The 18,215-nt window shown below is 44.6% G+C and overlaps 1 protein-coding gene across 1 annotated transcript in view; it reads right to left on the bottom strand.

Moving 5' to 3' along the window:
- The window catches only part of ENO2 (enolase 2), an 82,196-nt gene that overhangs the window by 15,643 nt on the left and 48,338 nt on the right, over nt 1–18,215 (bottom strand). Inside the window, exons 9-10 of the mRNA XM_086932920.1 lie at nt 15,885–16,086; nt 15,157–15,265 (exon numbers count right to left, since the gene is read on the bottom strand). Of these exons, the coding sequence (XP_086789046.1) occupies nt 15,157–15,265; nt 15,885–16,086 (311 nt within the window). The remainder of the gene's footprint in view (nt 1–15,156; nt 15,266–15,884; nt 16,087–18,215) is intronic.

Below are 18,215 nucleotides of genomic sequence, written 5' to 3' on the forward strand. Positions count from 1 at the left end.
ATAGGCTTTTGCATCAAAAGGCAGGGGTGGTTGGATGGGAACGCCCATGTACCACCGATGCAATGCCCCCTTGCCTCTCAGTAATGCTTCGCAATGCTTTGTGTTCCTTGTAGGGTACTTTCCAGTGCAAGACAAGTTTGGGCTGGAAAGTAAATTGGTAAAAAAAACTTTTGTGCTGGTCACTTTTGTGACGCTAACACAGTGCAAAATGTTTGACAATCTACCCCTAAATCTGTGTGCATCCGCAAACTATCCTGTCTGACAAGAGTAAAACTTTTTCAAGATTTTGAGAAAAGGGGTTGAGGAAACGTGAATTTGTAATCGCTCAGCAAATGTTTGCATGAGCTAATAATATACATACATATATTTTCTCATGCAAAAATGGAATTCACAAACATTTGTTCGGAGTACAGTTCATGGTATCTGTAAACTATTGTTCAAATGTGCACCAATGCAAGGACCTGTACCTATAGGTTCACTGTTGTGACTTTCTTTAAGAATCGTGCCCCTAACTTATTTTGATGATGCTCATTATGGTTTGGCCCTAATTTTCCATTATTAATTTTTTTTCAACATATTGACATTCATCAAACACAAGTTATTAAACAATATCACAGAGAACAGGTATTGGAGGTTGCACAACAGTTTAGCAAAAACACATTTTCAAGTTCCAATTCTTTTTGTGTATATTTTATTCTGCAAAAAACAATGAACTATTATACTCAACCTTATGCATGTAGTTGCATATAATGAAGGATCATTCCAGAAACATTATATATAGCCTCAAATGTTAAAATATTGGAAACATGTTTACACGTGTCTATACTGCAGCCACTGTCAGTAACGCAAGATTAACATACAGCTCACAGCATATTTTATGAACACTCTCCCTTTTCGTAAAGGCGTTGCAGCAATGAACCATATATACTGGTTTGAACATTCAATATATATTTGGCGGAAAGCTTCAGTCTGTGCGTTATACTATCCTGTCATTTAGTAATTAGATGCAAAATTATTTATAGTATTTTTAAATCTGGCTGAGAGAGGGGCCTGTGCTTTGCCAATATTTATGTTCTTCTCCACAAGTTTTTGATTGGTCAGAACATGTGTGCTTCCATTGAAAAAGAATGCTTTTTCCCTTGTGGGAAAGCTTATGATCAATTCAGAAGGCCTCTTTGGTCAAGGCTACCCACCTGTTTGTTGTTTGGAAAACGTCATGCCATTGGTCTGTGTTTATTATGAAAATGTACAACAAAGGAATTATGCCTAACTTACTTGTTGCTTTTTAGGTCTGGCCTGCGACAACGCGTGTGATTACCCTCATTTCCTTGTTTCTCTTTCTTTAGTGCATGCCAACTTCACTTCTTGTTCCTGTGTTTGTCCCTCCCCTGGAGCATGGCACAAGTACTGCGTACTTGCTCAGCGTGTGTCCTTCCACTACTTGTCAGACTTTGGAGGTTCTATATTTTACTTCTAGTTGCAGCAGAGCATGTGTTTGCAGGCCATCTCCACCCCACCCCACTCTGTGTTGTTGCTTGCGCTGTTGTTTGTTGTGGCCATTGCCATTTATTGCTTGCCCTACTGTTTGTTGCCTGCACTGTTGTTTATTGCTTTCCCTATTGTTTGTTACTTGTCCCGTTGTTTGTTGCTTGCCCCGGTGTTGTTGTCTGGCCCTCCCGCGTTGTGCTTGCCCCCACAAACCTCACCACATTCCTCTGTTGTTGCTGTCCCTCTCCAGCCCCCTCCAACTATCCGCCCCCCAGAAAAAAAGCAATGGTAAAGCCAAAATATCTCGCCTATGAAAAGCTAGGTTTCCGCAGACTGGTGTGAGGAGATCTCATCCTTTTTCATTAACAAGATAAAGCTAATTGAAGAGGGATTTGCCTCGAGTGCTGCTGCCGCACCTCCATTGGCAGAGACGCCCGGTACTCTCTTGAGCAACTGCCTTGCCAAATTCAACATGGCTGACCAATCGGACATTCTTGTCCTGCTGAAGTCTCTTAAATCGGGTTCCCCTGCGGACCCTTGCCCGGCAAGAGTTTTGGCTGGAGTAGCAGATTGGGTAGCGACAGAAGTAACAGCCATGGTTAACTGGTCACTGCAATCTGCAACGGTACCTAGGCAGTGGAAGCAAGCAAAACTTCTGCCCCTCCTAAAAAAGCCTTCAGCAGACCCCCTTGTCGCAGCAAACTACCGCCCCATCTCTTTGCTCCCGGCACTGGCTAAAGTCTACGAAAAGGTGATTTTTCGGCAGCTGAACGCCTTTGTGGAGAGTCGTGGGCCCTTCACCCAGCCCAGTCGGGCTTCAGGGCCTCCTTCAGCACGGAGACCGCCTTGGTCGAGGTGGTGGAAACCATCAGGGAGTGCACGGACAAGGGTGGCAGAGCGGCGCTTATTCTATTGGACCTCTCTGCCGCCTTTGATACGGTTCCTCATCAACTCCTTCTGGCTCGCCTCACTGACATCGGCCTCTCTGGGGCTGTATGGTCATGGCTGGAGTCCTTCTTGGACTCAAGGTGCCAGCAAGTTTGGATGCCCCCACACTCCTCTACGGCCAGGTTAGTTCAGACGGGGGTCCCACAGGGCTCAACATTGAGCCCACTTCTTTTTAACATCTATATGACCCCTCTGATCTACCTGGCCAAGAAGCTGGGTGCAAAAATTATGGCCTATGCCGACGATACCCAGCTCCTGTTTACCTGGGGTAAATCACAATTAGAAACGGCTGCAGCACAAAGATGCCTGGCGGCCGTATTCACATGGTTGGCACATGCCAGGCTTAAATGCAACGAGGGAGAATCGGAGATTATACTATATGGTCACTTTCCAAATCAATTTACTGAATTGGTTTGGCCTCCAGATTTTCCCCGTCCCCTCTCTGAGGGGGGCCCTGCCAAGAATCTGGGCATTTGGTTCAATGAAGATCTAAGATTCTCAGAACAGATAAAAAGACTGACGGGCGCCTGCTTTGGGACCCTTAAATCCCTAGGCAGATTCTTCCCTCTATTGCCCCAGCCGGGCAAAGAAACGGTCGCTAGAGCCCTCATATTGTCCAGCCTAGATTACGCTAACACTCTCTATCTGGGCTCACCCTCTTTTTTGTTAAACAAGCTGCAGCTCATCCAAAATGCGGCGGCAAGACTTTTGCTGGGCATCCCCAGACGCATCAGCATAAGATCACAACTGGCCACACTCCACTGGCTGCCGGTGGCCCAAAGAGTGCAATTCAAGGCTCTGGTTCTCACTCATCGAGCCCTGCACGATACTGGCCCGGCTTATCTTAAGGAAAGAGTGACGTTCCACATTCCCAGTCGCCTCCTCAGGTCGGCTGCCCAACGCTGGCTGGTAACTAACTCCCCGCTTTAAGCGCACTAGGCTGGGCGGCCAATCTCTTTCTGTCAAAGCAGCCACCCTCTGGAATGCCCTTCCGTTCACTCTTAGGGACACCAGAGACCTGAGCTGCTTCAAAAAGCTTCTTAAAACTCACCTCTTGGGAGGAGCCAAGCCAGCGACCAAGATGGCCGCATAGACGCTCGGCTCCGTGAGCCCTCTCACCCTGCGCATACATCCTGGCAATTATCCTGAGCGAATGTCTGACATAATATCGACAGACAGAATATCGAAATACAAAAATATCGGCACAAAAATATCGACATCAAAAATATCGGAGTCATATCTTCATAAAGGTAAGTACAAAAATATCGAAAAAATAATATCGTAGTACAAAAATATCGAAATTAAAAATATCGTTTTTTTAAATGTATTAATAATAATGTAAAAATAATTTTAAAATACATATAATTTTACAAATATTAAATAAAAATATTAAAACAAAATTAAAACTAATACATATACATTTAAAATAAATAAAACACTTAATAATTTAATGTAATTTTCTTTTTTTTAAGTTCATTTTATTGATTTAATGTAAAAAAAAAATATTTTTACCCTGTACGCCTGTACCCCAAAAACCCAAAACTGACCCTGAACCCTAAAAATATCCCTGTACCCCAAAAACCCAAAACTGACCCTGAACCCTAAAAATATCCCTGTACCCCAAAAAACCAAAACTGACCCTGAACCCTAAAAATACCCCTTTACCCAAAAACTGAAAACTGACCCTGAACCCTAAAAATACCCCTTTACCCAAAAACTGAAAACTGACCCTGAACCCTAAAAATACCCCTTTACCCAAGAAATGAAAACTGACCCTAAACCCTAAAAATACCCCTTTACCCAAAAACTGAAAACTGACCCTGAACCCTAAAAATACCCCTTTACCCAAAAACTGAAAACTGACCCTGAACCCTAAAAATACCCCTTTACCCAAGAACTGAAAACTGACCCTGAACCCTAAAAATACCCCTTTACCCAAAAACTGAAAACTGACCCTGAACCCTAAAAATACTCCTTTACCCAAAATTAATTAATATTATTTAATTACCAATTAATTATTAAATAACAATAACAATAAAGTAAATATATTAGCACATTAGCTGTAATTAATTTAATTTAATAATTAATATTATTTTCCCCAATTAATTAATTAAGAATAACAAAAAATTATATATAAAAAAATTACTCAAATTAATGTAATTAACTAATTAACATTAATTAATTACCAACTAATTAATAATTAAAAATATGTACAAAATTATATTAATTAATTAACTAATTAATATAAATTAATTACCAATTAATTATTAATTAAAATATGTACACACATATATTAATTAATTAATTAATTGTTATTAAATTACTTCCCACCCTATTCCCCTATAAACCCATAACCCGCTACAGAACATATTTATCAATTAATTAAAATTAATAAAAAATTAATTCTCAATTAATTAATTAATAATTCCTACTAATTAATAATTAATTTAACATAATTAAATTACTTCCCACCCTATTCCCCTATAAACCCACAACCCGCTACAGTAGTAAAAGACAATATTTAATTAAATTACATTAAAAATAAATAATAAAACATAATAAATACAATATAATATACACTAAATTTATTTAAAAATTGATATTAGTAACATCGAAGTTATTTATTTCGATATTATTGACATCGATATGTAAAACTTCGATATTACTGATATCATACTAATATCGATATTAAGACTGTCGATATTACTTACCTTCGATATTTTGTCCCATCGATATTTAAACTTCGATATAATTGTATATCGAAATTTAAAACTCGATATTTTGTCTGTGTACCATCCTGAGCCGTAACGGCATATTTAAGTAGGCGAAGGAAAACTTTCACTTACCGTTTGCTCCTGAGGCTTCTACTTGCGGCAGACCCGGAGAAATGTCCCCGACTGTTTTGCGGCCCTCGCGGAGCTGGGACCGGGGTGTCGAGTGAGAAGAGCAGCCGGCCGCGACTGCGACAACAGCGGCCATTGGTGGAGGTGAAGAGTCGGCCGGAGGGCGCCGGAGAATTGATGGGCCGATGGCGACAGTGACGACCCAGTCCACCTAGCGGAGTGCCTCGTGGGGATGCGTGGCAAAGCAGGGTCGAGGGGAGTGCACGATATTTGGCCCCCTTTCCAGTTTTGTGTCCGGGCATAATCAAGGACTTCCCCCGGAATCGGCGGGCGGCTCCCGGGGAGCGGCAGAGATTTTGTTTAGCCCTTCGGTGACTCTCCTCTGGGAAGCCTGCCTTGACTCTCTGAGTCCTCGCTGTGAATCCTGTTGCGCCCTGGTGTGGGGCCCGGTCCCTGAGGTGAGGTGAAGAAGGACGAGGCCGGATCAGCTAAGATGGCGGCTGTCACCCTCTTACGCAGTCCACATCCAGATAGAAAAGCTGCCTTGCGGGTGAGATCAGGGGACTGGCGGCACGAGAAAGAGCCCACGTCCAAAGATATATTGGCTGCTCTAACGACCCTGCATGCTACCCTGATCTGTAATGCCCGGGACCTGGGAAGAAGGATGGCCACCATTGTTGTCCTGCCGTTCCACACGGGCATAGATCGATCTCAAGGCAGTGCCGAAGTGCCCGCCTCTATGTTAGTGAAGAGTGCTCCAGCTACGCCTAGGTTCATGGAGACGCTGGAAGACCCGGCTCATGAGATCCCCTTGGACAGATCTGTTGTACATGAGAGTGTCTCGTCGGGGCATATATCTAATTCGCGGCTGGGGAAACAACGCCGATCTATGTCTTGGGCTGCCCCGGCGACGTCTCGGAGCTTGCCGGATGGTGTGACTCTCTCTCCTTGGATGGTGAGACTGTGTTCGGACTTGAAGATGTTTTCGGGGTCGATATCGACAAAGACGGATTTCCGCCATACATGTTCGGCTGGGTTTTGGTTGCTGAAGTCCCATGGAGTAATAACACGGCCCGGTCCGCCCGGATCACTTGGACCCTCCACGCCGCGCTGTATGCCGATTGATAAGTGGACGTATGTTGGTACTACTGATAGACAAGGCCAGGGTGATACCGTCTAGAATCCAGTGGACTTATTGTTGGCTGACGGTGATTGGGGGACATTCGGCGGGGATTATATTGATGGTGCGGTCGGTGATTAATGTTTTCCATGGCTATTCTGATCTTGCATTTAGGATGTTTACTGGGCGCAGGGGTGGGGGGGGGGGGGGCCGGGTGGCAAGATCGAGTGCCCTTCTCCACTTTTTTCTTCTTTCTTCTTTCTCCTCTTTTTCTATATTTCGGGTCTCTTATTTAGGGCGACAGGCACGCTGCTGGGAGGGGGGGGGGGGTAGGCCGTGGCCTTCTGCAGGGGTGCAGGGTGGGGGGTAGGGGGATGGGGTTTGTTAATTTGTAGGTTATTTGTTTTTATGGCCCTTTAGTCTTTCTTCCTTTTTAGTGTCGTCGTTCTTCATGTTTCCTACAGTATGTTTTGTTTTGAGGGGTGGGGTTCAGCTTTGCTACGGAACGGGTTTGTGCTTACATTTATCCTGACTTGTGTACCTTACCCCCAATACTTCACTTGTATTTGCACTATTTGCGGATTTCCTGCTTCATGCTGTTATTGTAGGACCATGTATGACCGTATGGCATTTATTCTTAGTTTTTTCTCTACTATAAAATGAACCTTCATAATCCTGAATTTCGGCCAGCACGCTTGAATACAAGTTATATCCTGGACATTTGTTAGCCCCCGGTTTTCGAGCTGCTATAATTTCCCACATTGCTTTGCTGTACTTACGATTTGACTAGCGGCCGGCCGGGGTGGTTGTAGGCCCATGCTTGTAATTGCTTGAAGTAATAATAAAGGTTCCTCAAAAATTTAAAAAAAAAAAAAACTCACCTCTTCAATCAAGCTTACTAAAATAATGCTGTGCTTTTCTTCGGTGACTTCTCTGTGGTTATGCTTCGCGCCAGGATACTCAAGAGTAGTCGTGCTCGTAATAAATACCCATATAACATATAACATAACATAATAACGTTGCCAATGTTTTCTAGCCATGCTGTATAGCAGCATGGCTAAAAGTTAAAACTGCCTATAGGTGCCGCCTACGTGAGAGCGATTGCCTTTGTCAATGTTTCATAGCAATGTTGTACCACAGCATGGCTGCTGTGCAGCATGGCTAAAAGTTCACAATAGCCAATAGGTCTTGCCTACGTGAAAGCTAATGCCTTTGCCAATGTTGTTTTTAGCCATGTTGTACAGCATGGCCGAACGTTTTTAAACAAAGCTCTATGACATGGCTAGTGCTGACCTATTGGCTTTTCAATGTCGGTTTATTGTTTGTGTGGTCCTTCTGTAAAAGTCTGTTCAAATGTGGGTACATTTCTTAGACTTCACTAGTTTTAAATTGGCCAAGCTGAAATTACTACTTTGACATCACTAATTATTACAGCGTCACTTGGTCTACATTCGCAGTTACAGTGACTGGTATGTTTCATCCAGACGCTACTTCTTTCCTGTTAATGTAGATTTTATGGAATATGATCATGAAAATTCTCAAGAGGGTATTACTCTAGTTTGAGGTATTAACTATTTTCTTTTTGCTTTCAGCGTACGAATACGAGTCATAATTCTGTCTGCTTTACTTTTGACTTCACAATATGGTTTGCTGCTTAGTGTCCTGATGCCTTAGTTGCTGTTGCTGATGTGACTTAAGATGAGGCTTAGCAGAACCAGGGGTGATTTGTGCTTCAGATCCAATTATGGTCTTAAAATCTAACAGCAGGCTCATTTGCGAATGTTGACATTTGCTTTTACTGCACTTTGCCTGTTCAGGTTACCCTTCGTACTGTACAACACATGCTAATACCACACATTTTTTTTAGATTGAAAAACAATGTATTTGTGGGGGGAGACCCCCACCCACCCACCCAAACCTACCTTAAATGAGTGGTATTGGCATGCATTGTAAATGCATATTCGTGGTAAAATCATGCGTGCTAACTTAAAGGCACAATGAGGTGAAAATCTTGTTGTAAAGGCTGTTTCCCGTTGTTTACCCAGTAAATCGAAGCACCATTTGGACCATCCCCAAAAATGACATAAAGCACCTGTTATGGGTGGTGGTGTTTTTGGCAGTTCAGCACAAAGAGTGAAAGAGCAAGCCCTGTGTGTACAAGACTGTAGGAAAGCTCCCTTTTTAGGTCGAGCATTCAAGACCTCTTTTATATACTTTAGTATATACTTATAAGTGTATGTACTTTGTGGGCTCTGGAAATCAGCCCTGGGACTTATCTGCTTCCGCTTAAGGACCTTTTTCTGTTCAACTGCCTCAATTCAACTGTCTTGATAGAAAATGACCAGTAGAGGTCCGTAAAATACCATAATTGCTTTCTGCTTCTTCAACTGCCTCTATTTTCCTTTCTTGATAGAAAACGACCAGCAGAGGTCAGTAAAATACCAGAATCACTTTAGCATTCACTAGATTCCAGTTTCTTGTAAATGAGCACCGGTAGACAATGATATTTTTTCAAATCTTGTATTTTCAGTAATATGACCACCGAAGGCCCTGATTTTAAAATTAAAAATAGAGCGTTGGACTCTACTTTTTCCAGTTGAAAGACAATATTTCTCACCGTGTGTTCCCATACCTGGTGTGTCACGCAGTTTAGTGCTTACTTTCCCTCCATGTTAAAGAACAGTAGATGTTTCAGCACCAAGGCTAATGTGCTGCATAGCTAAATACATATGAGGTCCCAAAGGCGAGAGCAATTGCATTGCAAATGCTTGTTGACATGGTCACCCCCACTTTTTGCCCTAGTACTGTTGCTCTTTGACTGAAAGTCCACTGGGTCCCTGCTGACCAGGCCTCCAGTGCAAGTGCCCTTTCCATTAAAACAATGTGCATGTCTAATTGTAACCCAGTTGGCAAGGATTTTAGCACCAATGTAAGTTTATAGTAAATGGTACCCCTGGTACCCAGGTCAGGGGTACTAAAGAGGGTCCCATGTATCATGCCACCCTTAGGGACCCACACAGCATGTAGACTGCTTTGCAGGTTGTGTGAAATGGTGCAAACCATTCTGAAAACACGAGATGGCACACTCACTGTGTGCCATGCCAAGGTACACTTCATATACTATATGTAAATCACCCCTACAGGTGACCTTACAGCCCTAAGCCCCCCATATGATATGTGAGGGCACACCCCTGCATGAGCAAATATGCCCTGGTGATCTCCAATTACATTACTAGATATTGCAAGTGATAAGGCAGCCATCTTAGGGACATGTACTGGGCACTGGTCGTCACAAGTTACAAGGCTACATGATGGCTGCACTGAAACCAAAGGTGTTTTGGTATCAAACACCTCATCTAAATACATCTATACTGATGCCAGTATCAGATTTATTGAGACATGCACCCAGAGGGCATATTAGAGGTGACCCATGAAAACCTACAAGTCCTCTAGTGTGCTGACCGACTGGTATCCTGCCACCCCAGATGAGTTTCTGACCCCCTGTAGGTGAGAGCCCGTGTTCTCTAAGGCCAGAAACTGGGCCTGATGCGGGGAAAGGTGTTCATACCTCCTTTAGCAGGATGGTTAGTGAAATCAGCATATCAAGGACAGAGGCTTCAAAGCCTCGGCTGCCTTGCATATTTGACCATTGCCTCCAACCAGACCTGGGGAATGCCACCCTCTCCCCTGAGGCCCATCTGGCACCAGAGCAATCAGGAACATTAGAGTCAGAAGGCATGTCACACTTTCAGGCTAGGCACACCCCCTAAGGTGGGCCACCTGAAGTGTTTCAACATCTTTGATTTGGTGAAACGGGGAACGCTGGGTCAGGATTATGCCCACTTTCCACAGAAAGGGGATATATAGGGTATTATTGGGGATGTAGTCACCACAGGGGCAGGTAGCCCATTTCCTACTACTCTGCACTCCTCTAAACACTCCTAAATTCAGTATGTAGTGGTCTCATGACACCAAGAAAACAAATTGTTCTACTTGACACTGAAGGAAGGCTAAAGAAGAGCCGATGTTGTGAGAACAGAGGTCCTGCACTGAAATTTGCGCCAGAACCTGCCTGGCTGCGTTGCACCACGAGAATCACAAAGACCGACTTGTCCAGAAGCTGAACAGTCTCCCCAAACCCTTGGAGAACTGTTCCCCCCTTCAAAAACCAAGCAGCATCTCTCTTGGGGTGGAGGAGCTGTTCTCCTGCAACTGCACACACCAACTACCCTGTACTTTGTTTTGCTGGCCAGCGGACCCACCAAGGGAGAAACTCACCTGGAAGAGGTTGTTGTGAGTCCAGGAGGTCAGCCTAGTCGCTTTCACCAAGTATCAAGATGCTGACCCCTACACGAGTCTCTCAGCACCAATACCCTGGATACCTGAGCCCTTACAACTACCAGGGCTGGTTATTTGTCCAGTCTGGACACCACCAACGCTAACAATGAACTGCAGTCGAGAGACTTCAGGAAGCACATGGCCTTCATCAAGAGTGGCCCTGCTGCCCTGTTTTATCTCCCTCTTCAGGTCACCAAAGCCAAGTGAGAGCCTCTAACTACAGCGACCCGCTGGACAAAACATCTCTGCACCCGAGCCCACCAGCATAGGTTCACATAAACCGACTGTGTCCCTGAGTTGAGCCCCCTCTGGGGTCTACCAGGCTGGCCCCCAAGTCCCCACTTACACACTTTCTTTTGCAGGTACTTCTCCTATAGACTATAAAGTGTAGCGCTCGATGGTGCCAATGCGACCAGCACCTCTGCATCTGGACACCCCAGGGCTGGTAAAACCGAACTGCGGGTCGTTTCTTGGACCTCAGCCCATTTAAAGTAGTGGTGGGGAACATCTGGCAGAATTTAACTCGACTGTATGGATTTAGAGCAGAGGGTATCCTGCAGCAGATTCTCCACCAATCACAATGCTTAATTTGTAAAACAATGAGTGCTGGTGCTCAAAGCTCTGCTCTGGCGGTGCTATTAAAAATGGGTGAGCCGAATATAAAGGTTGCATAGTCTTGAATTCACCTCATGCCTCTTTAATCCACAACCAGACCTTACTGCTCCTTTACCTCACTCTTGCTGGTCTCTGTTTTCTACTTTGTACTGGTTTTACTGTCTTTCTCTTCCTCTGTCTTTTCACTTCCCTCTCTTGCTCGCAGTCAATATCTGATGGGGAAACAAAAGTGCTGGTCCTCAAAAATGAGTGCCGGTGGGCCCCACTGACAACCACAGGTTCAAATTGAGCCCTGATCGTAGAACAATCATCCAACAGAGGTGTTATTACTTCCTCCTCTAATAAAAGGATTTCTTGAGACCGGCCACCTGGTATCCTAACAAGTCCTTCCTATAAATCTCCTCCAGGGTTAATAGCCAAACTCGACCTTCATAGAAGCCATAGCCACAAATTAATTGTGAACAAATTAACATGGCCTGTAGACCATACTCCGTACTTGCATTCATCTTACACATCTTTTTCTAATTCATCACACATCCCCCAACTGTCTCTACCACTGCCCAGGAATGTTGGAAATGTTGCCATAATAGCAGTCCACACCCTGGCATATGACATGGTAGCTGTATGGGCATATGATGGGATTGTTTAGAATATATAAGGAGTATGTACCAGGGTATAAAATAACACTATATTGCATGTGGTAGTAGTACATGGTCAACTTTTAGGATTCTTTAGCTTTTGTGGTTGATGGACCTACAAGTTGTCCTGGAAAAGTTGTACATCGGTCACTCTAAGTAAGACACAAGCAGACAGACCAATAAAACAAATTATTTTGCAAGCCAGTGATGAGGTCCAAAAGAGAGTACCACCTATATCTGGAGCTAGAATTAAATTCAAAGTCAAATGCAATGCAAGAAAAAAATTGTCATCAAGTTTGCCTCACTAAAGGAGCTGAATCTTGGAGTAAATGGACTACATTGACCACATTTCACTGTGAGGACTACTGAGATGTTTCACTTAAAACCCACAGCTGACGGCTACCTCAGTGCCAGTTTAGTTTTGAGTGAATCCACATGGATGCTGTTTTGTAAAATGATTGCTGGGACTAATGGCTATGTCTTTCTCGCCATTTCAGCGAGTACCCTGGCATGTTACGGCGGGGGTGATTCAAACCCCACTTCTAGGTGAGTCGTTCAATGAGTTGGTTTCTAAGAGACACATGCAGGGGAACACCACCCCCCACCTCCGCAGGAATTCCCACTAACACCGGACATACTACTACTTGGCATCACCACCAGATCGTCGACAATATGCATGATTGTTTGATACATGGAACGATATGCACTTGGACCTGCTGCACATTTTTTAACCTGTAACAACAATGTTTTTATACACTGTCCTTCCCAGGCATTTGTCTTTCCCAAATAATTGTGAATGCGGCTACTTAACCATTCTGTACCTCCAGGGGCCTTTTTCAGAAGGTATAGATCTTTTTACCCCTTGTTTTTCCTAACAGGACTACAGCTCAAGTCCAGACCACAGGGGATGTGACCTTCCTTCACACATACTTATGCCGTCCCTTTAGAGTAGATGAGTGGACTATAGAGGGCATGAAACATGTCGACCCTCTGCACACCTTACACATCTTTCTGAACTGAAGCAGGTGTAATCCCCCCTCCCCAGTCTATGACTTCATAGTGAGTGTTTTTACTTAGGGCACAGGAACCCAGCTAAGAAACTCTTTTTGGAGTATCCTGTAACTATTTTTAAACCACACTCACACTATCCCGTTTCTACTCACTACAGATATGCCCCCACATTTACTTTTAGCTTCACATCGGCAACCAGAAAAGGACCTCCGGCAAAGAGGCAGCCCAACAAGAAGCTGCCCTATGATGAAGCATGAAACTCTTTGGGGTGTGTGAGGGCCCGTGATCCTTATTGAAGCTATTCCTTTCCAACCCCGTGCTCTCTTTATAAGCACCTGGTTCCAACTATTATATCCCCTTTGCCCACCTTTTTCTTCCCCCCATTCAACATAGGAACAGCATATCCTTTCTTTCTTCCTAATGGCTATGGAACCGAAGTGGTGGTCCATCTAGTATCAATGCTGTTTGATGAAAAGCTATAAAGGTATTGGCATTTAATGTTGCGTGCCAGCTAAGGGGGGCACACAACGCCAGCTTCCCAAAGAGCGAAACGTGTCGGTGGCTAAAACTAAATTGACCAACAAATGCATTGGAACAAAAAAAATTGTTAATACGATTTACCTCTGCAACTTTGCATAGGTGGAATTCTACAGGAACAGCGAGCGCTCGAAGGGCTACTGAGTTGTGCTTCATTTGAAGTCCAATTATAAAGCTATTGATGAGTGCCCAGTCCTGTTCTGAGTGAGCCATAAGGCTGTTGTATTATAAAATGGTTCCCAGGACCAAAGGCAATGGAAGAGCACTTACGAAAGCGGAAACGATTACCACCCAGCCCCGAATGCACTCCAATGACAAGATCCCAAAAAGCCAACAATGTGTCCGGAGTTTGCATTATAGGACTATTAAATGCACAAGAGGAAACAAATAGGTACCACACTTTCCTTCACAGAGAGCACGCCAACTCTGCAGAAATGAACAGTCTAGATCACAACTCGCCGGGAGGCTACTGATTTGTGTTTAACTTGAAATCCACAGCCGACGGCCATTGGTGACCACCAGTTCAGGTTGGACTATTGCCACATGGATCTAACCAACTCTTTATTTCCGTCACTAATGTGGAGGTCACACGTATGCGCTCTGCTGACCAGTCAGTTGGTAAGGACGTTTCTCCTGTATAAAAATTTCAGGTGGCCTTTATCTGAGCAACATTCCAGCCATGTACCTGGGACCATAGGAATCAGTTTTTTATTGTGATGGCCTATCCCAGATGATCCTGGTTTGCTTACAGAACGTAGCCAGGAAAGTAGGTAGTCTACTTTTCTCCAGCAGTCCCAAATGGATTGGTTTAATAAATAGTATTTGTTCTCAAAATCTGAGGCTTTGAGCCGACTAGGCTTCTGTTGGGCTTCTGAAAGGCTCTTGTAGCAAGGGTTGGAGTTGGAAGCGGGATTGGCACAGTAGGTGAGCTGTTAGATAACGCGTGCCACCCTTGACTGGTCTTCTTGGGGGAGTTGTGGGCCTGTAAGTTAGCTGCCGGAGAACGCCATACGTATCTAGAGGACTACAGAGGAGTTTGCATGACAATGGATACACACCCTTGAGTCCGTGCTGGTAATGTGTGAAAGGAAGAGGCAAGGAGGTGGCGGCTTGGGCAAGGGACTAGTAAAAGGCAATGGTGATCCTAACAATTTTGAATCGCCTGGCCATTGGCTATTTTAATTGAGGTTGCTGCCATAGAGGACATTTGTTCAACCTAGATTGTCCCCTGGCCCTTGCAGAGTCTAATCTTCAGGGATTCTTGCAAAGAGATTTCCTAGGTTAGTCACCCTGGAGTTATTGATGATCAGTATGCAAAGATCTAGTAGCCCTACTAGTCTCATCAGTCTGAGAGAACTCTTCAAGAATGACAATTGACTGTTCAGGGTGGCCACCCATGGGGCTCAAGCACATGCATACACACACAAACACACATGCACATACACCCAAACACACGCGCAGGCACATGCACACACACACACACACACACCACTACAGCCTCCACCATCTCTTCCAAAGCCCTCACCCACATGGAGACCAGGACTGGTGAGGCTCTCCCTCTCTGCATCTGTATTTGCACAACTGTTCAGGGATGAAGCTGCGTCACCTGCACACATACCTGGCCAGTGCAAAGTCCAACAACAAGGTCTGCGATGAAAGTGTCCTCAGTTTCGCCAGAGCGGTGACTCACCATCACACCCCATCCATTTTCCTGAGCAAGTTTACAGCTGTAACAAGAACATTAGAATAAGATCAGGGTTAAAGGAAAATGTACACACTCCCGCCCCTGGTGTATTGAGTTGCTAAGTATTGGCCTATGGTTCTTTGACACAGTTTCACAGCTGTTCCTTGTGGTTTTCAGGAGCCAAAGTAGTTAAGGTGCATCCTCTCGCCCCATGTTCCTGCACAAGGGGGCTCCATAAATGTTGAGGTTCAAGAGACCACAAAATTGAGATGTGAGAGGATGGGACAAAAGTGAAATTTTTCACTTAAAAGTAAGTTCCAACTTTGAGGCTTCAAAAAAGGGACCTCATTAGAGAACTGCTGCTACACAGGGGATGCAGAACTTTTTACAGCCTCTTCTATAATATAATGCTTGTGCGTTTGCACAGTTGGTGCCAGAGTTAACTCTTTTCCTGACTCCAGTGCCAAAGTAAAGCTGAAAATAAATGGAGGTAAATGCCACACTTGGCTTGAAAGTAACTGTATTGATGAAGACCCTTTGATAGAGCTGTAGGGCCATTCTGCCCTATCTAAATATCTAAATATACCTGTAAGCAATGTGACAAGAGTGAGAACGCCTCCTGGAGCGCCATGAGTGAGATGGAAGGCGCCCGGCATACTCACGCCCTGATGGCCTCGGTGACGGAGCCGATCTGGTTGACTTTGAGCAGGAGGCAGTTACAGGCGCTCTCTTCCACAGCTTTCTCAATGCGCTTGGGGTTGGTCACTGTCAGGTCATCTCCCACTACCTGGATGCCGACCTCGGCCGTGAACCGGGACCAGGCCTCCCAGTCGTCCTGGTCGAAGGGGTCCTCGATGGACACAACTGCAAGGAATGAGACGGAAGGGTCTGAGGCTGTGATCTTGTGCAACAGCATCCACACAAGCAAACACAGTCCCAGCGAAGCTTTGGGGGTTCACAGTGGGAGGCCGCAGATTGTTTTTGGGTGCTGTTTGCTCAGATTGGACTTCGGTGTAGTAAACGTGTGACTGTTCACTCTCTGGTTTACTAGTGAGTGGGTTCATGCACCATGAATCCTGGCGCAATTTTTACCCTACGAAACAGTGGCCTTTCTAATTGAGGCCGCTCAAACTTGCGCCAGAGTTCGTGTTGCTTTCTAGAGCTGAAAGGCCTCATTAACAAGAAACGATGCAATGGATGTGTCAGCTTCTTTGTGCCTGACCCAAATGTCCTTGCGACACCATGAATGCGCTGTATTTACAATACAGGGCTCCATGGCGCAAGGATTAACATATGCGTCAGAGTTTCTGGCACATCTGTTGGCGCAAAAGTGACGCTTTGCTGCAGTTGGTCATAAAACTGACACAACTCAAGCAATGCACAGAACGCCTAGGTGAGTCCCATTGTAAAAGGCCTGCGTCAATCCTAATGCCTGGTCTGAGCAGGCGTATGGATTTTGATGGAGTATAGTCGTAGAGTAATGCAGTGAAATATTGTAGATTTCACTGCCCCAGTTCTACGTGGCTCTTTTGCTTGGGAATGCTTGTCCTGCATACATTACACCTGGCGCAGGAATAATGTGATGCAGGGATCTACAGTCTGACGCATTGGCCCAATGCATCAGTTAGCAGATATGGCGCAGTGTGGCGCACTGATAGCATCGTCGCTGCGTTAAAAAAAGTGACACAACGGCGGCGCAAGGGGCCCAAATACATTCCCCACTTCCAAACTTCAAGATTAATACTCACTAGTGCCAGTGTTAAGCTTCTTGATTTAAAATATTAATTAGGAGAATGTATGATCAACTGCAACAGCAACAAAATTCACAACCCATGTTAGAATTCACACTAGTTTTCAGAATTCAAGCCAAAATACATCAGGGTCAGGATTTACATTCATTACCACTAGTGTCAGCATTCATGTTAGCAAGGATCACTGTCAAGACTCATGGTCACAATCACAAACATTGTTGGCAAACTTGACACCCATGTGTGCTAAAATCTGGATGTGCACTATAGTACTAGTGATCGGATACAAGCCCAAGCACCACTGGCAGCATTTAGGATCACAAGCACTAGTGTCAGGGGGAGTAATATCACTGCTAAGACTCATGGTCACAATCACAAACATTGTTGGCAAGCTTGACACCCATGTGTGCTAAAATCTGGATGTGCACTATAGTACTAGTGATCGGATACAAGCCCAAGCACCACTGGCAGCATTTAGGATCACAAGCACTAGTGTCAGGGGGAGTAATATCACTGCTAAGACTCATGGTCACAATCACAAACATTGTTGGCAAGCTTGACACCCATGTGTGCTAAAATCTGGATGTGCACTATAGTACTAGTGATCGGATACAAGCCCAAGCACCACTGGCAGCATTTAGGATCACAAGCACTAGTGTCAGGGGGAGTAGTATCACTGTCAAGACTCATGGTCACAATCACAAACATTGTTGGCAAGCTTGACACCCATGTGTGCTAAAATCTGGATCTGCACTATAGTACTAGTGATCGGATACAAGCCCAAGCACCACTGGCAGCATTTATGTTCACAATCACTAGTGTCAGGGGGAGTAAAATCCACGAAAACTAGTGGCAAGTTTCTTGTTCAAAGTCTTGTGTCAAGAGGATTAACACTTGAAATTACTCCTGGCAATTTACTTGGGAAAGTCTCTCGAGGATCCACCTTCACAAGGACTAGTTTGAGAAGAATTCCTACTCAAACACTATTGACAAGCTTCTGTGTCACATGCACTAGTGTGGAGAGAACAGACTCACAATCACTGGTCCCAACTTTCATAAAATACAAACCAGTGCCAGGAAGATTCATGCTCACTAGTATCAGAACTCCCGGGCTAACAAAGACACGTCACGACTCACAATCCATGCGGACAACACTCGTGTCAGGATTCATCTGCACAAGAACTAGTGTCAGGTCTTATTCTCACACTTAGAGCTGTCAGGATTCAGGTTTACGAAAACTCACAG

The sequence above is a fragment of the Lissotriton vulgaris genome, chromosome 7, assembly GCF_964263255.1.
Source record: "Lissotriton vulgaris chromosome 7, aLisVul1.2, whole genome shotgun sequence".
Taxonomy (NCBI): domain Eukaryota; kingdom Metazoa; phylum Chordata; class Amphibia; order Caudata; family Salamandridae; genus Lissotriton; species Lissotriton vulgaris.